The sequence below is a fragment of the Populus alba genome, chromosome 19 (genome assembly GCF_005239225.2).
Source record: "Populus alba chromosome 19, ASM523922v2, whole genome shotgun sequence".
Lineage (NCBI taxonomy): Eukaryota > Viridiplantae > Streptophyta > Magnoliopsida > Malpighiales > Salicaceae > Populus > Populus alba.
In genome coordinates, this window is record NC_133302.1 from 17,416,190 (window position 1) to 17,444,026 (window position 27,837).

General features: G+C 39.2%; 2 protein-coding genes and 1 long non-coding RNA gene across 3 annotated transcripts; all 3 read right to left on the reverse strand.

The window, feature by feature from the left end:
• Window positions 1-292: 292 nt before the first annotated feature.
• On the reverse strand, window positions 293-3,223 carry LOC118027962 (uncharacterized). Its single transcript, XM_073406467.1, has 4 exons — window positions 3,006-3,223; window positions 2,697-2,848; window positions 1,556-1,811; window positions 293-944 (listed from the first exon to the last, which is right to left on the reverse strand). The coding sequence occupies exons 1-4, from the start codon at window positions 3,207-3,209 to the stop codon at window positions 843-845; spliced, it is 714 nt and encodes a 237-aa protein (XP_073262568.1). The 5' UTR covers window positions 3,210-3,223; the 3' UTR covers window positions 293-842.
• Window positions 3,224-15,305: 12,082 nt separating this feature from the next.
• LOC140955070 (uncharacterized) lies at window positions 15,306-17,818 on the reverse strand. The gene is made up of 4 exons (XM_073406605.1): window positions 17,469-17,818; window positions 16,208-16,374; window positions 15,804-16,020; window positions 15,306-15,698 (listed from the first exon to the last, which is right to left on the reverse strand). The coding sequence occupies exons 1-4, from the start codon at window positions 17,814-17,816 to the stop codon at window positions 15,306-15,308; spliced, it is 1,125 nt and encodes a 374-aa protein (XP_073262706.1). The 5' UTR covers window positions 17,817-17,818.
• A 4,116-nt stretch (window positions 17,819-21,934) lies between these two features.
• On the reverse strand, window positions 21,935-22,640 carry LOC140955009 (uncharacterized). Its single transcript, XR_012168737.1, has 3 exons — window positions 22,514-22,640; window positions 22,251-22,420; window positions 21,935-22,153 (listed from the first exon to the last, which is right to left on the reverse strand). It is a non-coding gene; the product is annotated as an uncharacterized lncRNA (long non-coding RNA).
• Window positions 22,641-27,837: the final 5,197 nt, after the last annotated feature.

Here is a 27,837-nt window from a genome sequence, read left to right on the forward strand (position 1 = left end):
ACGGAACAAGTCAAACAAAGTATGGTCAATAATTCTAATCATCAAGTTGGAAATTCTGGTAGAGTGGGTCTTGTTCGAATGAGAGATGGCATGAGAATGAGGTTTCTTGGAGGCAGAAGACTTTGACAATTCTGTTTAAAGAAGAAATCTCTGTTCAGCACAGACATTGGAATGGGAGATTGCAAAACAGAGCTAGTTTTAATGAAGATTATTGCGATGTGTTTCTATACAAAACGGAAAAAGAAGAAATATTGACGAGCCAGTTCTTTGAACAAAAGTAGACAAAGAAAGATGGTGCAAAGATTGAATGGAGTGTCTAATATCTGCCATTGGAGAGGAGAAGAGGACCTAGCTTTTCTTAGCTTTGTCCTGTTATTTTTGTTTAACCTACACAGCGAGTATACATAATGGCTAAATGAGCTAATCTACAACGAATTCCTCGTTAAATTACTCTCTGTAACTGACAGAGGGCTAAAAAATGGCATTCTTCATATATACACCAATAAAAAAAAATCATACACGACAATGCAACCTCTGGTTAGACAATCTATGATGGACCGGGGAGACGCTCTCCCCTTTGGAGATGAAACAACAGCTGCCTGTGGAAGTGATGACATAGCCAGAAGATTGCTTACCTGCAATTCCATTCTGAGGTTTGGTGTTCAGAGAAAAGAATGATTATCACACGGAAATTCCTGCTGTATTTTCCTTCAGTCTCCTCTCAGCTGCTAAAGCAGCAGCCACGGACGGGGGCAGATGCCTCAGGTTTTCAGTTGGTTTTCCATCACTTTCTGGTACAGTGGACGGCACTGTTGCGAATAGGGACTCAACATCCTTAAGGGTTAAGAAAGGCTGATCCTGATTCTTCGTGTTCCACTTATGAATGAACTGGTGCTTCTACTTCTGTTCAGTTTATATATGCTCTCTTCCACAGTGTCTTTAACCTAATAACATCATAGAAGAAAAGGGGATAAATTTTGTTAGAACAAATATAGACTATAAAGCAGAAATTCTAACAGATGACATGAATTTTCAAAGTTTCGGACAAGAAGCAAACTAGAAAGCATGAGATTGAAGAATTACACACGTGCACAAATTCACAAAAAGGAATGAGATTGAAGAATTGTTAATAGAAAACCCTCACGCTAGTCCTTAAAGGGTTCCTGCATGCTCCTTTTTTTTCATAGCATCAAATCTTTTCTAAATATAATCACTAAAGAAGGGAGTGTACATTTAAATTCTGAAACAAATATAAAAGGCTCCATTCGAGCAACAATCGGATGGATGACATGATAAGGATTATTATAAGTCTAATCTAATTACATATAGAAAATTGCATGGATAAATGGAGAGCTAAATAGAAATGTAAATTGTTTTAAAAAGGAACTCAAAACAAATAGTCCCAAAATACCCCATGCCTATCTTCAGTGTGGTGAGGTTATGTATCTCAAATGCATGTCTACTATATGCAATGTTCAAAAGAGAAAAAACGCAAGTGTTTAGCATCCAAAATTAGTTTAACAAAAAACAAAATAAAAAAGGAAAAGGAGCATACTATAAATCGATGGACTAATGTCCTCTTTTCCTGCCCAATTCGGTGCACCCGGCTGACTGCTTGAGCCTCAGCTGCTGGATTGAGCAGTGGCTCCACAAGAACAACATGCTGTGCTTCTAAGAGATTGAGTCCATTGGCTCCATGCTGGATTAAGAGCAGCAACACTTGAACAGATTTTGTTTCTTCTTGTTGTCTATCAGCTCTTTTGGGACTGCTATTCTGCGCTCTGAATTCACTGATGGCAACATGTGATTTCCTGCATTTATGAAGTCACAACAAAAAGACATAATAAAAAATAAGTTGAAGTCTACAAATAACTCAATCAACATTAAAATACCTGAAAAGCACTTCTAACAGTATTTTTGGCACTGGGAAACAAAGAGGTATGCATACATTCAAACTTTTAAACTTCGCACAATACCAATTTTTACAGAACTCCAGTGTTGATCTTGTCAAAGAACCATCTCAACCTAAAAGCTTAAGCTGTTAGGTGAGGTTCCAGGATATGATTTATATTATTCTCTAACACACCCCCTCAAGTGAAAAGCCCTTTGGGCTTGAAACTTGCACAAGCTCATATTACCTTGTGCTTAATTTTATCAAATAAATGGGGATGGTGAGATTTGAACTCGTGACCACTAGGTCATCAAGGCTCTGATACCATGTCAAAGAACCATCTCAACCTAAAAGCTTAAGCTGTTAGGTGAGGTTCCAGGATATGATTTATATTATTCTCTAACAGATCTACTATAATTGGATCTCTCTCTTCCCTCCCCAAGGTTAAATTACAACATTTCAATATTTGCACAAATTATGCAAGGCAGTTATTTTTCATCCCCAATCTCCTTTTATTTTGTTCGTGATATCATTAGTATTCATCAACCTAATTTGTGCACTTTGCTTGCATAAGAATGCTGAAAACAGAAGGAACCACTTTTCTTGGATGATGTGGTTTCTTGATAATTTTGTTTGAGTTGCCAAATTAAGACGAATTTAACAACAATCTTTTGGCAAACCTGAAAAGCAAAATGAAAATTCTCCTGTATGGCATAGCCCTTTTCTTTTGGCCCATCAAGGTCCATGAAGATCAGTTGAACTATAAAAAAAAAACATAACTAAGATGATCAAGAGATCTATCTACCTTCCTCCTTTCATCCGGATATAGGTGATTTCATTAGCATTGAAAGCATGCTCTAACACATCAAGGACATCATTCCAACTTGAAAATACGAGAACCTTTGCTTTAGGATCTGAAGACTTTATCCACAAGATTCTTCTAGTGACTGCTTCAACCTTTATGGTGCCAAAAAAGAAGTGAACAAGGTTTATGCTCTGGGAAAAGGAGAATAGAAATGCAATAGTAAATGCTGTCTTAAGTGCACTATGTGCATGTTCCAAGACTATAAATTTGAATTTGAATTTGCTCAAGGCATTAGATTAGGAAGTAAACCTTTGTTCCATATGAACCTTGAACAGCCAAAGTAGCTTCAGTTTTTTCACAGCCTTGAATTGCATCCAGCATAGCAGAACTACAAGATTTGTCCTGTCTATCATCGGCATACGCAATATTCCCAAAATCAGTATGCTGCCGACATGTTGGGCACATTACCCATTTACGTTGGAACCTGTTATCATGCATTTTTCGCTCAGTCATTGCAAAGAAACCTGCAAGAAAAAAGCATGAAATGAAAATTAAATGGCGCTTAACCAGGGTGAAATATTTCATATGAGAGGAATCAACAGGTAATAAAGTCAACTCCAACGTACTTAAGATGGTTGAGGACATCTAAGAGACAAGCAAGCATGCATGTCTCTGAGTACATGCATGCAAGCAATCATGTTTTTTTTTTTTGATAATAAACAAGATAATTATATATTAATTAAGCAGCCCCATCAAGTAAGTGGGGCTGAACGAAAGATAGAATACAATGGGAATATAAAGAAAGAAAAGACCAAAGTGAAGAGGGACTTAATTAGTTAGTCCAGTTCATAATACATTCAGGATTTCTAAAAAGATCTGAGCCTGTATAGCTGAAATTTGTAACTGAGGACTTTAACCAGAAAGCCAAACGGTGAAAAGTGAGATCAAAAATCATATCCCAATCAGGAGCCTTGGATTCGAAGATTAGGCGGTTGCGCGCTATCCAAATTGACCAATACAGACCTTTACAGAGGAGGGTAATAGCACGTTGCTGAAAATTTCCATTAATCAATCCGGACCATTCCTGTAGATTTTGATTTGGGTCTTTGTGCAGACAACCTGAGCACCCGAACCATTTCAAGAAACGACCCCAAAGAGACCATGTTATAGGACACCAATGGAAAAGATGATTAATTGTCTCGGTTTCCTTGCAGCAGAATGGGCAGTGAGATTCCTCATAATTAATTATTCTCCTCTCAGCTAAAAAACTTATTGTACTCAAACCTCCATGAAGAAGAAGCCAAATGAACACATCCACTTTTGGGGGGGCATAACCATTCCATAGCAGAGTAGGGGAGTGATTATTTTCAGTGGCTGATAGACTATCAAAGAAGAGGCGACCTGATTGAGCTGAGTACATGCCAGAGCTGTGGAATTTCCATAACTTGCAGTCTGCACCATCTGAGAAAAGGAGACCACGCTGCACCTCTGCGATCAAGCTCTCCCTCTAGCAGATCTCACGAGGCCGAAGGGTTCTTCTCTAGGATAGGTTTAAAGATGCATCTGTCAAATTGTATATATCTGCAAGGCTGGTGTTTTGCTGCAAGGAGAGGTTATAAAGTCTGGGGAATAAGAGCTGGAGATTGGTTGCAGAGCCGAGCCAAGAGTCAGTCCAAAACCGGATGTTCCTCCCGTCACCCACCTTGAACCCGACATTTGCATGTAAAAGATTGGCTATGTTTTTGTGTTGAGAAGATTGCCGAAAACAATGTCCATGCCAAGTTGGAGATAAAGAACCTGCAAACTCAGGGATACCATTTATAAAGTGAGGTCGGTATTTTAGAAGAATGTGTTCTTGCCAGCCTCCTGCCACTCCATTGTCTAGATTCCATAGCCATTTAAAGAGCAAAGCCAGATTTTTATTGTGGATGGATCCCAGCCCGAGACCACCAGAAGATTTATCCTTTATTACCTTGTGCCAAGCCACCTTAAAAAGGCCATGAGAAGTTGAGCTTCCTTTCCAAAAGAAAGACCGGGTTAGAGAAGAGATGGCTTTAGTAACACCCTTTGGCATAGCAAAAACTGACATGTAAAACAGAGGAAGAGAGCTCAAGACTGATTTAATTAGACATAACCTTCCCGCCATGCTCAAAAAATTCCCTTTCCATGTGAGTAGCTTTGCTCTGATAGTGGACAACACTGGTTTCCAAGTAGAGAGTCTGCTAGGATTGGCTCCAAGAGGTAGTCCAAGGTACCTAACCGGGAAAGTATCACTACGATAGAAAACTGAGTTCGCCAGGCTAGAGGTGTAGTCGTTGTCCAAGTTGATACCTATTAGTGAGCTTTTATAGAAGTTAACTTTCAGTCCGGAAATGATCTCAAACCAACGTAGAATCCTCTTGGCATGTAGAAGAGAGGGAAAATCATTTGGCAAGAAAATCAAAGAGTCGTCGGCATATTGCAAATGAGTTAAGTAATGTCCTGGGGTAGTCTGTAAGCCTTTGAAGTAACCTGAAGCTGATGCCCTATTGAATAAAACTGTCAATCCCTGAACTGCGATGTCAAATAGGAATGGAGAGAGTGGGTCCCCTTGCCTGAGACCCCTCTCCAAACTAAATTCTCTACTAGGAGAACCGTTTATCAAGATGGCTAATTTTGAAGTGGATAAACATTCGAATATCATCTTCCTCCAGTGTGAGCCAAAACCCATGTATCCTATACTTGTGTCAATATGTTCCCATAAAATTGAGTCAAAGGCTTTATGGAAATCTACCTTCAGTAAGAGGCCATGCTTCTTCTTGCTGCGCACGCCATGGACAACCTCATTTGCTATCATGAACCCGTCTAGAATCTGACGCCCAGCAATAAATGCAGACTGGTTAACACTGATCACATCTGTCATGACATGTCGAAGCCTAGTGGACAGTAGCTTTGCCACTATTTTGTATAGCCCGTGAATCAGGCTTATCGGATGAAAATGGGAGAATCTGCTCGGCTCCTTTGATTTCGGAATCAAAGTTACAAAAGAAGAGTTGATACCCTTTGGAAGTTTACCAGTTTTCTGAAAAAACTTTTAACCAGCATAAAAAACCTTCTGAGCTGATGATATTCCATACCTTTTTATAGAAACAAAAGGTGAAACCATCGGGGCCAAGGGCTTTGGAACCATCACAGTCCCACAGAGCTTGCTTCACTTCTTCCATTGAAGGTGGTCTTTCTAGCCAAATTGATTTGGCTTCTGAAATTTTAGAGAACCCCGAGCCTTCCATTTCAATTCTTTTACATGTTGGTTTGCGAAACAAGGATGAGAAGAAGTTGACAGCGCCTTCTTTTATATCATTTGAGGAGACTAGATGACTGCCATTATGTTCAATCTTACTAATGTAGTTGCGGCCCCTTCCTTAGACTTGCTGATATGTGAAAAAAAACGAGTGTTCTTATCCCCTATTTATACATCACCAGTTTTGACGAGAATTTTGCCTCCACATATCTTCCACCTTCTGTTAACTCCCATTGCTCAGAATTCAGCCCCTGAAGCTTTGTTTTTTCGGTCTCAAACAAGGGACGCACTTCGCTTAAGTTTTCAAGTGTTGTGATGGAGTTCTAGATGTCTGCAAGTTTTAGATTTTGATCCCCGAAAGTGGATTTTATTCCATTGTCTCAGCTTTTTTCCCATGTTCCCCAGCTTCTTAATCAACTAAACTCTTAACCTGGAAATTCCTTGCAGCTTTCAGACCAGAGGGCCTCAAAATCTGTTAAGAAAGAAGGGTGCGACAGACCAGCAATTTATATGAAACGTAAATGGCTTCCACCCCTAGTCTACCTCCGGGCTTTGGAGAAGCAGCCTGACAGTGATCGGACATCCTCTTAGGGTAGCGGCAGAGAGATAGAGACGGGAACATGTAGCTGAAAATCCGGGGAAAGCGAAAGCTTCTGTCAATGCGGCTCATAGAACCACCCCTAACCCATGTGAACCTGATGCCCTTGCAAATTGAACTTCAACCAGTTTCACAGTCTGATATGAATTGCGGAATGAAGTTGAACCTGATGAAATTGAGGTGACCACTACTTCTCTCATGAGCGTGTAGAGTTTCCTTGAAGTCGCCTAGCACCACCAATGGTAGTTTCGAAAGCAAACTTAAGAGTGGTGATTTTCTTCCCACATATCAGCCGCGATCCTTCATTGAAGATGCAAACATATACACCAATTATCATACAAGTAAAGGAAGAGGGAATATGCGTGCCGCATAGGCTGATCCACTGCCCCCTAAATTCTACCGAGCTAACTTCAAAGACAGAGCTATCCACATTTGCTATAAATCCCTCCTAATTTCCCTATAGATTCTAGAAAGCCCATTTGACAGTCTGCAATATTCCACAGATTTCTAATGAAGGAGTCACAAACAGTTATTTTTTCTTTGTTTCTAAAAGAAAAACAGATGCCAATATTATTTTTTATAAGCCTATTCCGGATTGAATTTTGCTTGTGTGACATGCCTAAACCAACAGCTGTTCCAAGCAAAGATATTCATAAAAAGAGCAAAAAACCAAGGCAGGCTAGACTTATCAGGATAGAGAAACTTACAACCTGGTTAACTTGATGTCCACTCATCAACTTCTCTATCAATATTTCTCATTATTCCTTCTTTGAACCCTTTTAGTTCTTGCGGGTTTCCCAAACCTAGAGCCACAACATCTTGTATCATTTCTTGAGTCTCCTTTTCACTGTCAAACCCATTGTCTTGATGCTTCGTACAAGTGATCTGAAACCGAATATTTCCTTGTTGGATTCCTGAGTTTAAGGAGTCGGAAGAATCATGTGCATCGCGCTCACACACACATGAAAGAGAGAAGTCTGAGGAACTGGTGGATCAAGGATGCTAAGACAAAGTATTCATCAACTGAGAAATGCAGTTGACCCATCATATCAATCAAGGTAGAAAATTTTCCGTGGTTCTCTCCTAACTTTTTAAGTGACAAAATGCAGATATAGGAAGCAAGGATTTATCAATATGTTGTGCGACAATTACGAGAAAAGCTAGTCTTTTTATAAGATGGTTCTATATCATGCATTGGCTTTTTGCACCTACTATTTACTGGCTTTAGAAGGTAGGATGCCTAGTTTTAGCTAGATCCAGACTCCATAAAATGTAGGATTGTTTTGGTTTGTTCTGTTTTGGGATGCCCCTTATTGGGTTCATTTTTGCTTCTTTTTATCAATGTTTGTTGTATTAAATTCACCATGAGAGAGCCAGTTCTAAAGTCGGTAAACTGAATGTTTGTTGTTCTAACACCATAAATTAATTTCAATGAATGGATTTTAGAGAAATTAGAACCAAATGTTGCCTTAGGAAATGCTTTTAGACTTTGTTTTTGTTTTATATCAGTATGACATAATTGAATAGTTTCATAGTGCTTTCCAACCGAAAGCCAGATCACAACCATTTTTTTAAAAGAATCACCAATAAGGCTATATATATGAATGTTAAATAATTAAAAGATGTGGAACAAAAACTTCAGAAGCTAAGTGTTTCATGTTTTCACGTTACCTTTTAGAAAATAGTTTTTATGGTTTTCCCATATCTAGTTTTTTTGCATTTATCCTAAACAACTTTTCTCTATGAAAAATTAAGAAACATGTTCCAGAAAAAAATTAGAAGATCTTATTTGGCTTTACATTAGAAACAACAAAAGAATAGAACACAAAATTCAGCAAAACCAAACAAGTCCTAAAGGAGCATTTGGAAAAAACAACTTTTTTGTGTTTTTTAGTTTTTCTAAAAAACTTAGAAAGAGTGTTTCCAAGAAAGTAATTTTTTTATTTTGAAATTAGTAAAATGTTTTTGAGAATAATATAAATCATATCTTGGGATCTCATCTAATAGCTTTAAGCTTTTGAGTTTGAGATGATTCTTTGACATGGTATTAGAGTCTTAAATGACCAAGCGGTCACGAGTTAATCTCACCATCCCCTTCACCATCCCCTTTATTTTGTTAAAAAATTAAGCAAAAGGTAATGTTAGGTTTGTGCAAGTTTCAAGCCCAAAGGGCATTCATTTGAGGGGGTTGTGTTAGAGATAATATAAAATCATATCTTGGAACTTCACCTAACAACTTAAGCTTTTGGGTTGAGATGGTTCTTTGACAATAAACAAATTTTTTTCTCAGAAAACTAAAATGTTTCCACAAATAAACATGATACATTTTTTATTTGTTATTTTTAAAGTTTCATAGGAGATGAGAAATGATGGATTTACAAATGAAAGTAGAGACAAAGACTTGTGGTCATGACAATTCAAAAGCAAACTTCATCGGAAGATATTACCTACAAAAATCACTTAAAAAGAAAAGGCAATAAAGGAGACAAATTCTATCAATTTAATTTGGGAGAGAAGGTAAAAAAAAAATCTGCACAAAAACATCAACCTATTTGTGCAACTACATCCCTTCCAACATAGAAACATAATTTAGAGAAACAAAAAAGTTTCTAAATTAAAATACAAGACATTGAAGGAAGGATATCGACTCCTATTAAAAATCCATCTCTCTTTTCTGTTGGTGAAATAATGACATATAGTTAACACATAAAGGCAAAATAACAATCTTGGAGTATGAGTTTGCTCGCATTTTTTGAAGAGGGAAAAACAAAGAGGAAAAATACTCACATTGCTATTGCTGTAGTGTTTATGTTGAGCATTGTGTGTGTGGAGTAGTAGTGGTGGTGGTAGGTAAAACATATTAATGGAAAATCTCATTCCCCATCAATATCACTAATCCAACTAAAATGCTTCAGTTTTAGTTTTTCCATAGGAATAGGACTAACTTTGATGGTTTAGGCTTATATAAAAATTCACAACATTGGCATACAATAATAACCTCTTTTAGAAAGATGAATTCATAGAAAGTCAAACGAGAAGGAGAATAACATTAAAGCACCTTAAAGTATCAAAGAAAGCACCAAATAATAGCATATGTCAATTACTGTAAATATAAAAATTTACAAGGACATGAACTTTTCATTAGAGTGTAGCACGCTAGCAGACTCTAATTCATCTTCACCCATTGCATCCATAGATGTATCATTCTCGTTTTCTCTTTAAGTGGCAAACGTGCTGTTGCCATCTTAAGTTCATCATGAGCACGAAAAAGTTGAGCTTGAGCAACTGCCAAGGACCTTGCATGTCCATACTCCTTCCTCATTCCCTAGATGAAATAGAAAGAATGTCAGTTTTAAAATGCTTGCATTCAATATTATTAATGATTTGTTGATTCAATACAGTCCTAGTGTAAAAGTTTCCACAACAAAAAGGAAAAGAAAAAAGAATCGATCAAGCATACCTTCCAGAATGTGTAATCTGCAGGCTGGCAGCAGACACAGCTTCAATTTTCTAAACTGGGCCTTGCAATAGCTCTTTATAACTCCAAGAATAACCTCCAATTCAGATGGCGATTTTGAAACCGTATCAACAACAAGGGAAATATATATAATTTTTTTTTTTTGATAGTAAACGAGAATAATTATATATATTAAATAAGCAGCCCCATCAAGTAAGTGGGGCTGAACGAAAAGATAGAATACAATGGGAATATGAGAAGAAAAGAACCAAATGTGATGAGGGACTTAATTAGTTTAGTCCAGTTTCATAATACATTCAGGTTTCTAAAAAAGATCTGAGCCTGTATAGCTGAAATTTGTAACTGAGGACCTTCAACAGAAAGCCAAACGGTGAAAAGTGAGATCAAAAATCATATCCCAATCAGGAGGCCTTGGATTCGAAGATTAGCCGGTTGCGCGCTATCCAAATTGACCAATACAACCTTTAACAGAAGAGTGTAATAGCACGACGCTGAAATTTTCCATTAATCAATCCGGACCCATTCCCTGCAGATTTTGATTTGGGTCTTTGTGTAGACGAACCTGAGCACCCGAACCATTCTCAAGAAACGAACCCAAAGAGACCATGTTATAGGACACCAATGGAAAAGATGATTAATTGTCTCGGTTTCCTTTGCAGCAGAATGGGTCAGTGAGATATCCTCATAATTATGATTTCTCTCTCAGCTAAAAAACTTCTTGTACTCAAACCTCCATGAAGAAGAAGCCAAATGAAACACATCCACTTTTTGGGGGGCATAACATTCCATAGCAGAGTAAAGGGAGTGATTATTTTCCAGTGACGATAGACTATCAAAGAAGAGGCGAACCTGATTGAGCTGAGTACATGCCAGAGCTGTGGAATTTTCCATAACTTGCAGTCTGCACCATCTGAGAACAAGGAGACCACGCTTGCACCTCTGCGATTCAAGCTCTCCCTTTTGGCAGATCTTCACGAGGCGCAAGGGTTCTTCTCCAGGAAAAGGTTTAAAGATGCATCTCTCAAATTGTATATATCTGCAAGGTTGGTGTTTGCTGCAAGGAGAGGTTATAAAGTCTGGGGAATAAGAGTTGGAGATTGGTTGCAGAGCCGACCAAGAGTCAGTCCAAAACCGGATGTTCCCTTACCCGTCACCCACCTTGAACCCGTACAATTTGCATGTAAAAGATTGGCTATGTTTTTGTTGAGAAAGATTGCCGAAACAATGCCATGCCAAGTTGGAGATAAAAGAACTGCAAACTCAGGGATACCATTTTATAGAAGTGAGGTCGGTATTTTAGAAGAATGTGTTCTTGCCAGCCTCCCTTGCCACTCCATTGTCTAGATTCCATATCCATTTAAAGAGCAAAGCAGATTTTTGTTGTGGATGGATCCCAACCCGAGACCACCAGAAGATTTATCCTTTATTACCTTATGCCAAGCCACCTTAAAAGGCCATGAGAAGTTGAGCTTCCTTTCCAAAGGAAAGACCGGGTTAGAGAAGAGATGGCTTTAGTAACACCTTTGGCAATAGCAAAAACTGACATGTAAAACAGAGGAAAGAGAGCTCAAGACTGATTTAATTAGACATAACCTTCCACGCCATGCTCAAAAAATTCCCTTTCCATGTGAGAAGCTTTGCTCTGATAGTGGACCAACACTGGTTTCCAAGTAGAGATTCTGCTGGATTGGCTCCAAGAGGTAGTCCAAGGTACTCCCTAACCGGGAAAGTATCACTACGACAGAAGACTTGAGTTCGCCAGGCCTAGAGGTGTAGTCGTTGTCCAAGTTGATACCTATTAGTGAGCTTTTTTATAGAAGTTAACTTTTTCAGTCCGGGAAATGATCTCAACCAACGTAGCAATCCTCTTGGCATGGTAGAAGAGAGGGAAAATCATTTGGCAAGGAAAATCAGAGAGTCGTCGGCATATTGCAAATGAGTTAAAGTAAATGCAACCTGGGTAGTCTGTAAGCCTTTGAAGTAACCTGAAGCTGATGCCCTATTGAATAAAACTGTCAATCCTCACTGCAATGTCAAATATAGATGAGAGAGTGGGTCCCTTGCCTGAACCCCTCTCCAAAGCTAAATTCTCTACATAGGAGAACCGTTTATCAAGATGGCTAATTGAAGTGGATAAGCATTCGAAATCAGCTTCCTCCAGTGTGAGCCCAAAACCCATGTATCCCATACTTGTGTCAATATGTTTCCCATAAAAATTGAGTCAAAAAAGGCTTTTATGGAAATCCTACTTCAATCGATAAGGAGACCATCGTGCCCCTTCTTCTTGCTCGCACACCATGGACAACCTCATTTGCTATCATGAAACCCGTTCGAGAATCATTGTGACGCCCAGCAATAAATGCAGACTTGCGTTTAACACTGATCACATCTGTCCATGACATGACAGAAGCCTAGTGGACAGTAGGCATTTGTCCCAGATTTTTGTATAGCCCGGTGAATCAGGCTTTTATCGGACGATGAAAATGGGAGAATCTGCTCGCTCCTTTGATTTCGAATCAAGTTACAAAAGAAGAGTTTTTGATACCCTTGGAAGGTTTACCAGTTCTGAAAAAACTTTTTAACCAACATAAAAACCTCTGAGCTGATGATATTATTCCCATACCTTTTTACTAAGAACAAAAGGTGAATGAAACCATCAGGCCAGGGGCTTTTGGAACCAACACAGTTCCCACTAGCTTGCTTCACTTCTTCCATTGAAGGTGGTCTTTCTAGCCAAATGATTTGGCTTCTGAAATTTTTAGAGAACCCCCGAACCCCTCCCATTTCAATTCTTATTGCATGTTGGTTTGCGACAAGGATGAAAAGAAGTTGACAGCGCCCTTCTTTTTATATCATTTAGGAGACTAGATGACTGCCAATTCTATGATCAATCTTACTAAATGGTTGCGGCCACTTACTCTTTAACTTGCTGATATCGTATAAGAAAGAAATATCGTAATAGTCCGCCCCCATTTTACACCAACATTTTTGACGAGATTTTTTGCCCCAATTATCTTCCACCCTTCTGTTAACTTCCATGGACCTCAGAATTCAGCCCCTGCGCATGCTTTGTTCTTTTCGTCTACCGATAATGAACGCACTTCCGTCTTAAGTTCCTCAACTGTATTGTGATGGAGTTTCTGGATTCATGCAAGTTTTAAATTTTATCCCCGAAAGTGGATTTATTCCATGTTTGTCTCAGCTTTTTTCCTCATGACTCCCCAACGTTCATTTAATCAAACTAAACTCACCTGGAAATTCCTTGCAGCTTCAGACCCACGATGGCCTCACAATCTGTAAAGAAAGAAGGGGTCGACAAATCCTTAGCCAGATTTATGAAACGAAACGGGCTTCCCACCCCAGTCTACCTCCGCTTTGGAGAATCAGCTGACAGTGATCGGACAGCCCTCTAGGGTAGCGGCAGAGAGATAGAGACGGTGAACTGTAATGAAAGCCGGGGAAGCGAAAAGCTCTGTCCAATGCGGCTCATAGAACCACCCCTAAACCAAGTGAACCGATGCCCTTGCAAATTGAATTCAACCAGTTGCAATATTCCACAGAATTGCTCTAATGAAGGAGTCACAACAGTTGTTTTTCTTTGTTTCTAAAAAGAAACAGATGCCAATATTATTTTTATAAGCCTATTTCCGGATTGAATTTCTTGTGTGAACATGCCTAAACCACAGCTGTTCCAAGCAAAGATATTTCATAAAAAGAGCAAAAGACCAAGGCAGGCTAGACTTATCAGGGATAAAGAACTTACAAACTGGTTATAACTGATGTCCACTCATCAACTTCTCTATCAATATTTCTCATTATTCCTTCTTTGAACCCTTTTTAGTTCTTGCGGGTTTCCCAAACTAGAAGCCACAGCATCTTGTATCATTTCTTGAAGTCTCCTTTTTCACTGTCAAACCCATTGTCTTGATGCTTCGACAAGTGATCTGAAACCGAACATTTCCTTGTTGGATTCCTGAGTTTAATGAGTCAGAAGAATCACAATCCTCCATAGTGTTAGCAACACTACCACTGGCTTGCAACAACTTCAGTTTTCTTGTTTTGCTGCTTTTCTCGTTTGTGTTTTCAATGGTTGCGTCTGAAAATGTTTTGTGGTTGCTTTGAGGTTCAACAGGGGTGGTAAATGGTGATGCATGACACTGTTTCATCATCCGTGGAGGCATAGTTATGGTTCTTTCCAATGCCGGATGACTTTAATAGCAGGGGATGGTGTGGTGTCTTGTAGAGGTGTGTGTTGTTTGGGTGTTGGTTACCTTCATTGCAAAAAGGTTGGGTGCTCCATTAGGTATATGAGCTGCAAATAACGTAATTATTTGTGCTTGTTTCAGCATCGCGTTATTTTCCCGCAATAGAATTTGACAATACTAATTCCTGAAGTGCTTGCACCGAAAACTAAGATTATCAGTTGCTCCATATGTGTAAATTCTAATTGTGTTAACATAGAAGTAGCACATACTATTGAACCCATATGTCCACTATATATTGATAAGCTAGCAAGAATTGTTACAGAGATGAACAAGAAGCAAATAGAAGTAGAGAAAGATGCTGCTGTAATGCAGAAGAAGAAGAAAATGTTTATGTGTATTATTCACTGCTTACATTCCCAGCACTGTTACATTCATTTTATATCAACAGAAGGTGAGAAGCTTGGTTACGTATTCTACTCAACTGTAACAGAATTCATTAACTGTCTAACCATATTAACAAACTTGCTAACCATTATATTCTCTATTCTCTTTGACAGGTGGCTGAAGCAGAGCCTTTGATATCTTGACATATATGACATGATTCTGCAGCCCATTTGTGAGCATCAGTTTTAGTAAATGTGATTAGGAGCGTGGAATGTACTAGAATATCCTTTCCATCCATTAACTTAAAGCTCTGGGTTGGACTTTGTAATTAAGACAGACTGGCCACAAAGATCAGTTGCTGGATTACACTGTCCATTCCTCATTTTAACAATTATGAGGGACTGATTAGGCATCATGAAAGTGACTTGATAGATGACAAAAACAAATATTTGATGACTTTTACAATACTTAGGACAGAGTTTCACTCGGTATCCAGTAAGTTTAATTCTTAAGCTACTGCCCCTCCCTGCATGTTCTGTGCCCTAAGGATTATAAAGAGGGGCGTCTAAAAACAACCTAGCTCACCACCACTGGTGATTAAAATTTGGCATTGCTAAAATGAGATGAGCCGCCTATCTGTTAACTTGTGCTTTGCAAGCTGCAATCAAGTGATAAGAGTCTTAAAAAATATAATGCCATATATGCTGGAGCAAGATTCATAGGCTAGTTCACATAAGAACAGCCATTCAGTCTGACAACCATGTCCATTGACGGATGGCAACGAGGAATCTCCAGAATTAAACATCTGGTAGATGAAAGATGGTTTAGTTTGACCTATTGAGGTAAGGAAACTTACCATCACTGTTTCTCCAGTCTTTCTTTTCTTCGATTCTTCATTAAAATCACTAGATGGCAGTAAATTTTTCTTTTGGCGGTCTAAATTCCAGTAGTAACGATTTCTTTCTGAGTTCCTTTTTTGCAGATTCACTGCCTCTTCAGCAGATGTAATAATGCCTCCATGTAATTTGTTAAGACGAAATAACCTTGCCTCATATTCCTGACAAACAAATATAAAAATGTGATCACAGTGAATCCCCTCTCCCCCTTCTTCAACGTACTAAATAGTCAAACATCAAAGTAAACAGGCAGTTGACTAACATACCTGAAATGATTCCTCCAATTCACAATGAACACATGTGGGACCATCGTCAATAGCTTGGCATATTCGACAATGTCTCGCCCGTTCAATATCCTCTTCCTTTGGGTTCGCCATTGTTTGATCAATTTCCAAAATTCGATCAAGTAACATTTGTCTAGAAGCTTCCAATTGATCTAAATGAGTTTGGATGTGGTACTTCAGATCAGTAATGCTTCGTAAACTGAAGTGAGATCAGTATTAGTAAACTACCATAATTAGAATTGATATCAAAGGTTTTCTAACTTAGATTTGAAGTTCAATGGGGAGTATAAGTTGGCAAAAATACAAAGCAATTACTTATTATGATCAAAGAAGTTGAAATAGAATGATATATTTATTCATTGCGCAAATTTTAGACAATCACTAACCGTGATGCAATTCTTGATGATCTCGAATTGTTTATAGTTCCTGAGACAGCCTCTTCAATCTTTCTTATCACCTCACCTGTGGAATCCTTGTTCTGTAATGCATGATTGAGAGCATCCAACCACCAAACTGTATGTAGATTTTTTCTCTCACAAAATGCATCACAAACCTTCATAAGAATTATAATCTTGCTTAAGACCGAAAGACTGAAAACAAATAAGAAATGCAGAAAAAATAGACAATTTCTAGTTATGCCACCCCTTAGAATATGATAATCAATTCCTATGAAATAAATGTGCCATCTTTGTTTTAGATTTTTTAAATGAAAACAGTAATGAAGTTGTGGGCATCAACCGTAACAATGTTATACTCACCTTTGACATAGCACACTAGAACATACTGAAAAGCAGCCATTCTGCTTGCAGACCAATAAAAAGTCTGGTTCAAATGACTAAGTAATACCTCACTCACCCAAATAGATGACAGAGGATTCAACTACCAGAAAATAACAGATTAGGGCCTATTTTTGTGTGAGAAAATACTAGCATGCAAGAAAACCTGGTAGACAATGGAAAACAGCATGGGTTTGAGTTAGAATCCTAAACACTGAATCATGAAATACCATCATGAAAGGGAATTCCTATTATTCTCTTTGAAGGGGAATGGGTTTGAGGTGGGATTCTTTAAGGGATCATAAAAGCAGGCTGTTAAAGATTTGCTTCTCCTATATCAGTGTCTAATTTGTGTAGGAACCAGCTCGAATCAGAGCAGTGTTTGTGGGCAGAGAATGTGAGAACTGGTAGAAAACAATTCCTCCTGACCAAAAACGCAGAGAACATCTACATCTTGATGAAGTCCAATGAGCATAGGTTTCTGCTAATGAAATTTGTGAGTGGGGTGAGGTTCCTGAAGTTGTATATATCTATACTGAAACAAATACAGTTCCCTTCACTTTGGCTAATTATACAGATTTGGATTGGCTGCAATATAATCCAGCATGAGGCCAATCATGGAGGTTTAGTGTTGCATGACCTAATTTTTATACACATCTATATAGTTTATCTGATTATTCAATAAAAAAAAGGATTTCTAGATCAAATATATGTAGTCGTGAGATATAAATGTGCCATGTTGTAAACTCTACATTGAATGAAATAACCACATCCAGATATACTGATAATTTATGTAAACACGGCTCTATTTATGACATAGCATTGCATTATGAGAAAGTTTATATCATGTTCCAATATGGAGGAAACATACCTGTGTGTATGATTTGTTAAAGTCTAGCTGAGCTGCAGAAAGTTTTGAACTAAACACAGACAAGTATTTCTGTTTGAAGTTCTCACATGCTGTTCTCAAATATTGAGTGCTGAAGGATGTGGATGACATGTCATGATTATTGTTGCCTTTTTTATTACCAACTGAGCAATTTTCTGATAGTTCCAGTGAATTCCCAGCATCAATGGTGAAATCTGAATCTTCACCACTGACTTTTTGTTTCTTTGCATCATTTAGATCACATGTTTCAGATTTGTTTATCTTGGAAGCCTTTTCAGAGTTTCCATGCAACTGTTGTCCATTAGATGGGACTTCTGTTGAGTGGTCCATAACCAATGTGTTGGTGGGAGGAGCCACTGGTGGTGGCTTTGAAACACTCAGAGAGGATAAAACACACTGTTTTATTACACAAAATCCGAAGCTTACAAATAATTCACAAAAGCTTAAACACGCCCTCTCTCTCTCTCTTTCTTTTTCTAGTGTTTCTCTCTATTCTCTCCACACATATAACATAAGTTGGGCACTCTATTTATACACAAATCAAAATACGAAAATTCAACCTTCAAGTGTGAAGGCGGCTGGCGGCAGCAGGTGTGAAGGCGGCTGGCGGCTGGTCGGTGGCAGCTGGTGGTTGCCTTCCTTGACCATCTGGGAGCTTCTGGATTGAGTTTATTCAACAAATCTCCCCTTTAAACTCAATCGAGGGATGTCATGCCAAGCATGAACACTTCTCCTTTCAATGCCTTCTTTCTGCTTGTACCCTTTATCCACTAATTTGGCTTTCGTCTTGTGGACCCTTTTGACACCTATTGCTTTCTTCTTTTCTGGTGGGTCCTTATCTACATGGAAACAAAACAGAGTTGTATCTTCCATAACCTGAGTGGTATCGTACAACTCTTCAAGGTTTCGCATTTTTATTGGTCCTTCTGATGAGGATGCTGATGGTGGTGTTGATGATGATGCTCCTGGTGTGTTCCTTCTATTGAATACAGGGAATCTGTGTACCGGACTTTGTGGTTCAGCTGCTGGTATAAACATTGGACTTTGTGGTTCAGCTGCTGGCACAACCGGTTCTTCTGCAGGTACAATCGGTTCTTCGACAAGTACTGTTGGTACTTCTTCACCTTCAAGGATCAAATCAAGATTGATCCATTTGACTGCTTCTTGATCACCATTCCATTCCCAAGATTTATCTTCTTCAAAGATAACATCTCTACTCGTAATCACCTTCTTCGTGATGGGATTATACAGCCTGTATCCCATCCTTCTTTCACCATATCCCACAAAGATGCATTTCTCGCTCTTATCATCGAGTTTTCTCCTTCTTGCATCTGGGATCTTTGCATATGCCACACAACCAAAGACTCGTAGATGAGTAACACTTGGTTTGTGACCACTCCATGCTTCTTCTGGAATGACGCCTTGCAAACTTCTGGTTGGGCAACGATTCAACAGATACACTGCACATGATACAGCTTCAGCCCAGTATTGCTTGGGCAACTTCTTTGCTTTGAGCAGACTTCTTGCCATGTCAAGAATCGTGCGATTCTTCCTTTCTGCTACACCGTTCAGCTGTGGTGTATAGGCTGGTGTTGTTTGATGTATGATGCCTTGTTGTGTACAGAAGGCTTCAAAGTCATTTGCTGTATATTCTCCTCCTTGATCAGATCTCACTGTTCTGATCGTATAACCAGTTTGCTTCTCCACAATTGCTTTAAAATCTTTAAAACAATTGAATACTTCTGACTTCCTCTTCAGAAAGTATATCCACGTTTTTCTACTAAAATCATCAGTAAAAGTGAGGAAGTACCTATTTTGTCCAGTCGACATAGGCATAATTGGGCCACACACATCTATGTGTACTAACTCCAGTGGCCTCTTTGCTCTCCAGTTGACTTCTTTAGCAAAACTGGATCTGTGATGTTTGCTGAGGACACAACTCTCACAGACTTCTTCTGGATGATCAATGTGAGGCAAACCTTTGACCATCTTCTTGCTTGATAGCATCTTCAAACTCGTGAAATTCAGATGTCCAAGCCTCAGGTGCCAAAGCCATTCTTCACTGTTGGTGATGGCACTCAAACACCTTGCTGCATCATACTGGATGTTCAAAGGAAACATCCTATTCTTGGACATTTTCACGTAGGCCATTAATCTCCAATTGTTGTCTCTAATTGCCAGATGACAATTCTCCAAGTAAAAAGTATAGCCTCTCTCCAAAAGTTGACCTAGGCTGATCAGGTTCTGCTTTATGGCTGGGACATAATACAAATCGGCGATGTAGCTGGAATCGCCATTCTTCAACTTGACTGGGATGTTGCCTTTATCTTTGAATGGAACCTTTGTGGTATCTCCAAAAGTAACTAGACCTTGCTTGGTCTCATCTAGATTACTAAATAACTCTCGGTAGCCGCACATGTGATTGCTGGCTCCAGTATCTAGATATCATATGTCCTCCTGTTTTTCACCAAGTCCTTGTTGGACAAGCAATGCAGCTGCTCCTGTGTCCTCTTTTGCTGCAAAGTTGGCATGCTCACGTATCTCTAACGGAGCTTTCCTTCTGCATTCAGTGCTATAGTGCCCAAATTGATTGCAACTATAACATTGGATGTTCCTCTTGTCACGGTTATTGTAACCGCCTCCTCTTCCTCTGGGAGTGAATGCTTGTTGTCCTCGGCCTCCTCTGGTGGTGTTTCTGCCACCTCTTCCTCTAAAGCTTGTATTCCAAGAACCTCTTCCTTGGAATCTCTGAAATCCTCCTCTGGATTGTTGACTTCCTGCTTGAGTGGTATATCCACCACTTGTTGAAGTCTCCCCTTGCTCATATATGTCTTTGAGAGACAGCTTTGCTTGTAAGGCATGCTCAATTGCCTTATCTCCATTTCGCTTTACGATCTTCTGCTCATGAGCTTGCAAGGAACTCATAAGCTCATCAACCGTCAACTTGTCCACATCTTTGGACTCTTCAATTGCGACAACAACAAAATCGAATTTTGGATCTAGGGATCTCAAAATTTTTTCAGTGATTCGAGAATCGATGATGGCTTCTCCATTTCTCCTCATCTGGTTGATTATCACCATAATCCTTGTGTGATAATCAGAAATAAACTCCGAGGACTTCATTTGCAATAACTCAAATTCTCCTCGTAAAGATTGAAGACGAATCTTCTTGATTCTGTCAGCACCTTTGTATTTCTGTTGGAGAGCCTCCCATATATCATGTGATGTTTCAGCGAAAGCTATGATCTCGAACGTATCTTCATCAAGACCTTGGTAGATGATGGTCTTGGCTTTGTTGTCCTTCTTTCTGTTGACTTTCAAGGCTTGCTTCTGAGCCTCTTGTAAAGCATCTTCTCTTTCTTTGGACTCTGGTTCATCATAACCAGTTTGTACAATATCCAAACACTCTTGTGACCCAAGAAATGCCTTCAATCTGATGCACCAACTATCATAGTTGTCTTTGGTCAGCTTCGGGATGAGTGTATGTGTACCTTCTGTAGTCATTTTGCTCTTGGAATGACTATATCACCTCTTTAGGAGCCGAATTTGGCCAAACGGACACTGTAGATCGATCTGGAATGGTCCAAATAGTAGGGAACCGGTCTTACTTTGAAGAAATCGGATCAGAAAATGGGTGAACCGGTCAAAACACCAATTCTGTACGGCGGGTGGTTCGCTGGGTTGAACCGGGAATATTCTGTGGAATATTCGGGGAATATTCTGGGGAATATTCTCTCGGCGCGCTGGCGGCTCGGCTCGGCGCGATGTACGGTGGCTTGACGTCTCGGCTTGGCTCGTGTACGGCTCGGCTGGATCAGCTTGAGGCTCGGCTGGAACGGTGCGGCGCGGCGCGGCTCGAATATGGCGCTCGTGGGCTGCACTCGTCTTCAACCTCTGGAGCGCGTGGGATAACAGTGCAGAATCTTCAGGCGGCGCGTGTGGGCTACCTCCAGCTCCGATCAGGCTGATTCTTGCGACAGTGAGTTCGTATTGATGAGCTCTACACTGTGGAATGATCAAAACTTGTTTTGGACAACTTTGAAAATTCGGATATACCCCAAAACTCTTCTGTTTTCCGGCGAACGGGGCTCTGATACCAATTGTTGGTGGGAGGAGCCATTGGTGGTGGCTTTGAAACACTCAGAGGGGATAAAACACACTGTTTTATTACACAAAATCCGAAGCTTACAAATAATTCACAAAAGCTTAAACACGCCCTCTCTCTCTCTCTTTCTTTTTCTAGTGTTTCTCTCTATTCTCTCCACACATATAACATAAGCTGGGCACTCTATTTATACACAAATCAAAATACGAAAATTCAACCTTCAAGTGTGAAGGCGGCTGGCGGCAGCAGGTGTGAAGGCGGCTGGCGGCTGGTCGGTGGCAGCTGGTGGTTGCCTTCCTTGACCATCTGGGAGCTTCTGGATTGAGTTTATTCAACACAATGCAAGTATATCAGCAAGGTTGTGATGGATGTGAATATTCAATAACGGATCCAGGCGGAAATCTTCACGGTGTTCTTGAGATAGCGCCAGCGCTTCTTTGTACAATGATACTGCTTGAGGAAAGTTTTGCTCAAGTATTGCTATCCCCGCAAGGGCATTTAAAGCAACAACTAACTTCCTCAAAGCTTCCTCCCCCTCTCTCTTCATCTTACCTACAAGAACCTATAGAAGGTCTCTATGAATAAAAAAAATGAAGGAAAAAAAACAACCACTAAAAATTGTTGGAAATTTGATGAACTCTTTTTAGTATTTAAACCACCATCAATATTTCCTCCATAGTCATGGGGGATTGTTGCAGGGAGCGAAGCCCAGAACTTCCTACTTGCGGGTGGCAGCAAGCTTGGCGAAGCTTCAAGAGCGAGTTGAGTAGCTTCGCAGCTTCTGCATGGGTGATCAAAGGATCTGTTGAGGCATCAGATGATACACAATCTGGATGAAGATATTATAGATATGATATTATTAATACTATATATGTGCTTCTAAGTGATTTCAAGATGAAGATGCAGGATGACCATTAACAACCTGGGACCTTTCTTTTGACAACATCATCTTTAAAACTTCCAATAACTTCTCGAGCATAACTCACACAGGTTTCATGTTGCATCTGGTAAAAGTGTTTTTCAATTGCTGAAAAGGTGAGCCAATAGACTATTAAAAAACGAATTCAATCTAGCAATACCATAGCAGACGTCGATGCAAAATACCGTTTGTAAGACATGTTTAACAACTAAACTTCAACCACAACTGCAAGCTACAGATAAAAATTTTGTAGAAAGATATAATCTAAGCTCTAAAACATTTTTGCAAATTCACCCCATTCTAAAACACAAGCAGCAAATATTGAGAAAAAGTAAAGGTCACTTTATCAAAAAACAACAACTACAGAGTTTGTAAGAAGCTCTTCTGGAATCTCAGGATGTGCCTATCGCCTTCATGCCTCTCAGAGTCATGCGAGAGGTCCTCTTTAAGCACATCATATGTTGTCAATACAATGTCAGCGTTGACCAATATCTACTACAAATGTATTTGAAAGAGATGAATCTCGTACGCCTTCATACACATAAGTTTTTAAGGAACCTGGACGTGTATGCCTAAAAAAAGATAACAATTACCTAGTCAATCCTGCAATCTTGCTGCATCAGAAAAAAAATGTACATGACCACAATTCAATAAATTTCCAATGAAAATGAAATTTTCCGCATCAAATATTCACTCCATATGCAGTAGGTAACAGATTCTTGAGTCTTCACCTAAAAGAAGTGAGCAGGTTATAAAATACAGAACACGCAGCCCATAGCTATCAATTTAGATTCCAATCTTGAATCAGATGTTAATACACAAGTTTGTGAATCCAGACATTGTAAAGTAAAGTCTGTGTACTAATCTGACTTGAATGTGCACTTATGTACTTGAAAGCAAAAACACACACAGAGGTTAGACTACCATAGGGACAGAGTTAAATCTTTTGATTAAAATTTAAAAAATCTCATAAATACAGCTCATGACCAGCACTGGATTTACATGTCTCAGTAAATCTGTAGCTAATAGATATTCAAGTTCTATTTTATCATGGTGAAAAATTATCGCTTGCATTGTCAATGTGATTAGTAAAGCCTGAGATTTCAATTCCATGGCATGTCACATATCAGCAACTCCCGTATGACATTCTCATAAGGATCTTCTGTAAAGCCCCAGTCATAACCATTGACAGTACGTTTGCAAACCATGTAGAGAGATTCTTTTGATTTTTCCTTCTCCTCATGCCTCTCTCCTAGAAGTCCTAAGAAATACATAGGAGGTGGTCGTCAGATTTAGCCCCAAAAAACAGATTTGGAGCTAAATCATACAAAAACAGCTCGCATGGAAAGTATCTAATGGGAATGTGTGGTGCCATGTAGAGCAGTTACTTATTCGAGCAAGGGGAGGGGAGAGGGTGCAGCTCTTCGAAGTGGCCTATCAAATCTTCTCTAAAAGAATAGGCATTGCGTATGTCCTTGATTGGTTACTAGTATAGTGTTATGTGTTTTACAGCGGGTAAATATTAATTTTTTAAAAAAAAATATTAAAAATAAAAAAAATATTTAAGTTTTTAAAATTTGACAGTATTACAAGATTTAAGCGACTTGAATCTAGTGGAAATACAAGACTATTTTTTTATAATTTGTTTTTTATTTTTATAAAAAAAATATTTAAACTATCCTTCTAGTATTTTAAATAAAAATTTTCATTAATTTTTTTACGCATTTAAACTACCTTTGAAATATGCTAAATGGAAATGTTAATTAATTAATTATATATATATATTTTTATTTTTTTAAAAATTATTTTAAGATTAACGTATTAAAATGATTAAAAATATATAAAAAATAAATTTTTAATAAATAAATAAATAAATTGAATTTTCATTTCCAAACTGTTCCCAATAGGATTAAAATGATATGGACCATAATGAAACAAAATGTAAATATGGAGTAGTAGAGCCATGTTTTTCTTTTTGTTCATTCTGGTTGCGTTTGATTAGTTAGTGTTTTTTTTTTGAAAGAAGCTGTTATTATTAAGTAATGCAAAATTGTGCAATGCAATCATTACACAGAGAAAAAGTTTGCTGAAATAGCTAGCAAACCTATTTAACATAAACCCTACAAACTCAAATAAAAACCTTCCACCATCTGGTTCCTGCATAGGAGCCAAAAGAATGCCCCAATCAACATAATCTGCATTGGATTAAACAAAGTACCGATAAATTATCTATGAGGGTCATAGCCAAGCCACAAAATCAGATATTTCTGTGCACTCCTTGTTTTAGCGAGATGATCTGCCATGTGATTGCTTTCCCGGTAAGAATGAGAGTAGGTGATTGAATCAAAACATGAAGCTAGCCTCTGAGCTGAAGAGAAGAGTTTATGATGAATCCAAGGCCTATTATAAGAATTATTCATCCAGCTAATGACATTGGCAGAATCAGATTCGATAATAATATGTTTATAATGTAAGAAGCAGTTAGAGGCTGACAATTCGATAGCTTTGACTACTGCTCTCAGCTCAGCTACATTAGAGTCTAAGATCCCAATCGGCATAGAAAAAATACCTAAAAGTATTCCATGATGATTCCGCAAAACACCACCTATTCCGGAGGGGCCAGGTTTTCCGATAGAGGATCCATCAACATTCCATTTGAATCTATTCGTCATAGGGGGAGACCACATAATACCAATCCTCAACTTTTGAGAATTAGTCCACCGAACCAGACCTTCAGCAGATCGAAGCAAATCTGAGGAGGAGTAGGGAAAATCCGGTTCAATAGCCTTTAACCATAAGCAAAGCCGAGTAACAATAAGGAAGAACAAAGTATCATAATCTGGGATCTTCTGCTTAAATATTACATCATTACGAAGAAGCCACATAGACCATGTCGCAGAAAAGAACAACATCACCCATACTTTTTTCTGAAATTTGCCATAAACCAAATAGTCCCACTGAGAGAAGAGATTTGCCAAGTTCCTTGGACAACACCAAGCTAAGCCCCACCAATTGATGATTTTAGACCAAATGAGCCAGTGCTTGTAGCAATGAATAAAAAGGTGGTCGACCATTTCTTCCTCAGCCAAGCAGATCGGACAGATTGCAGCTGAGATATCCAGTATGCCTCTTTTAACTAACATGCTGCGGGTGTTGATTTTGTTGATGATGGCCATCCAGCAAAAAACCTCTACTTTAGGTGGGACGAGACCTCTCCAAATCCCCTTAAAGGAGAAGACAGTGTTCAATGGAGAACTAGGAGATAAAAGCCCACATAGAGATTTAACCGAGTATCTTCCTGTGTTATTGGCTTTCCAGACAAGCCGATCCTCTGCTTCTTTGTCCAGTTGCATTCTTGACAGAATAGCGTACATTTGAGTAAGAAGTCCAGTATTCCGGCCTCTCAAATCTCTGATCCAGGAGAAAACCCAGCACCATGCATGACCATCCCACATTCCCATCTTTTCTAGGCTGGCGTCTTTATCATTGGACAACTGAAATAGAGTAGGGAACTTCTCTGCCAATCTGCCATTGCCTGTCCAGTCATCAAGCCAAAACTTAATCCATTTTCCATTGCCAACTAGCATCACAGTGTTATTAGTCACAATATTCCGCAATCTAGAATCTTTGCCACAGTAATTAACAAGCCGAGACCATGTGCTTCCAGCACCTGTGATATGATCCTGCGGTATAAGACTGTGGTATTTAGGATTGTAAATGCTTGTAATCACATCCTTCCACATGCTCGACTCCTCAGAGCCATACCTCCATAGCCATTTGAATAGTAGAGCTTTATTTTTGTTTTGCAGAGATCCAATGCCAAGTCCACCAGCACTCTTTGGCATCGACACAGTTGGCCAGCCAACATTGCATATAGACTTGCCTTCCTCTTTTCCGGACCACAAAAAGCATCTAAACTTCTTTTCAATTGCTGTTGATACCGCCACAGGCATAGGGAACAGAGAGAGAAAGTAAATTGGCAAGTTGCTAAGAACTGATTTAATTAAGCATAACCTTCCCCCTATCGATAAGAGCTTCCCTTTCCATGCAACCAACCTAGAGCTGATATTTTGAATGATAGGATTCCACATCAGAAGTCTGCAGAAATTTGCACCAATGGGGAGGCCAAGATATTTGAAAGGGAGGTGCCCTTGCTTACATCTTAGTGTCTGTGCAGTGTAATCACACACGTGATCTTCTATACCCACACCAAAGATACTGCTTTTGGAGAAGTTAACTTTCAAGCCTGACATGAGCTCAAAGCACAATAGTATGCGCTTAACATTCTGCATGCTTTCTAAGGAGGCTGAACTAAAAATGAGTGTGTCGTCTGCAAACTGTAGATGAGATAAATGAAAACCAGCCTGCCCGATGCTCACTCCCTCAATCAGCCCCAGATCACACCCTCGTTGTAGCATGCAGCTCAACCCCTGCACCGCAATGTTGAAGAGAAAAGGAGAAAGAGGGTCTCCTTGACGAAGCCCTTTTTCTAAACTGAATTCCTTTGTGGGGGAGCCGTTTACCAGCACAGACATCTTGGCTGTTGATATACATTGCATAATCCAGCCTCGCCATCGACTTCCAAAACCCATACTGGCCATGACTTCATTCACATAGTCCCATAACACTGAATCAAATGCTTTGTGGAAATCTAGTTTAAAGAGATATCCTTTGCCCTTTTCCTTCTTCATGAAGTTAATTGCCTCGTTGGCGATCAACACACTATCCAGAATTTGCCTTCCTTTTATGAAAGCATTTTGGTGGTCACTGATGACTTCAGGCAGAACTCGTTTCACTCTGGATGCTAGCAGTTTTGAGATAATTTTGTAGAGGCTGCCTACCAAGCTGATAGGCCTAAAATCCTGCAGCTTATTGGCTCCTTTTACCTTTGGGATAAGTGTGACAAAAGAGCTGTTGATGCCTGGAGGAAGAATATTAGTCCGGTAAAATTCATCCACCATTTGAACAATGTCCCCGCCAATGATGTTCCAAGATTTCTTGATGAAGAAGAAGTTGATACCATCGGGACCTGGTGCTTTGTTTCCTTCACAATCCCACACAGCAGTTTTGACCTCATCAGCAGAGAATGGCAGTTCTAAAGCAGTCGAGGACGAGGGCTGAAGCTTTAGGAAATTCAGATTATTGCAGGAGGCTCTTGGTCTATCTGTAAAAGAGTACAACTTGCTGAAGAAATTGAATACAGCCATCTTCACATCACCGGGTTTCGTCAAAGTGGCTCCGTCAACATCCAGAGAAAAGATTTGATTCTTTTTCTGGCGTGTTGTAGCAGATAAATGGAAGAAGCGGGTGTTCCTATCTCCAAGTTT

Excerpts from the sequence above, each read along its gene's own strand:
- LOC140955070 (XM_073406605.1), bottom strand. The coding sequence starts at position 17,816 with ATGGACCACTCAACAGAAGTCCCATCTAATGGACAACAGTTGCATGGA. Across the intron at positions 16,021-16,207 it reads TCATCAAGAATTGCATCACG|TTTACGAAGCATTACTGATC; the intron begins GTTAGTGATTGT and ends ATCTCACTTCAG. Across the intron at positions 15,699-15,803 it reads AATTGGAGGAATCATTTCAG|GAATATGAGGCAAGGTTATT; the intron begins GTATGTTAGTCA and ends TTTGTTTGTCAG.
- LOC118027962 (XM_073406467.1), bottom strand. The coding sequence starts at position 3,209 with ATGACTGAGCGAAAAATGCATGATAACAGGTTCCAACGTAAATGGGTA. Across the intron at positions 2,849-3,005 it reads AAGGTTCATATGGAACAAAG|GTTGAAGCAGTCACTAGAAG; the intron begins GTTTACTTCCTA and ends GGCACCATAAAG. Across the intron at positions 1,812-2,696 it reads ATCCGGATGAAAGGAGGAAG|GAAATCACATGTTGCCATCA; the intron begins GTAGATAGATCT and ends TCATAAATGCAG.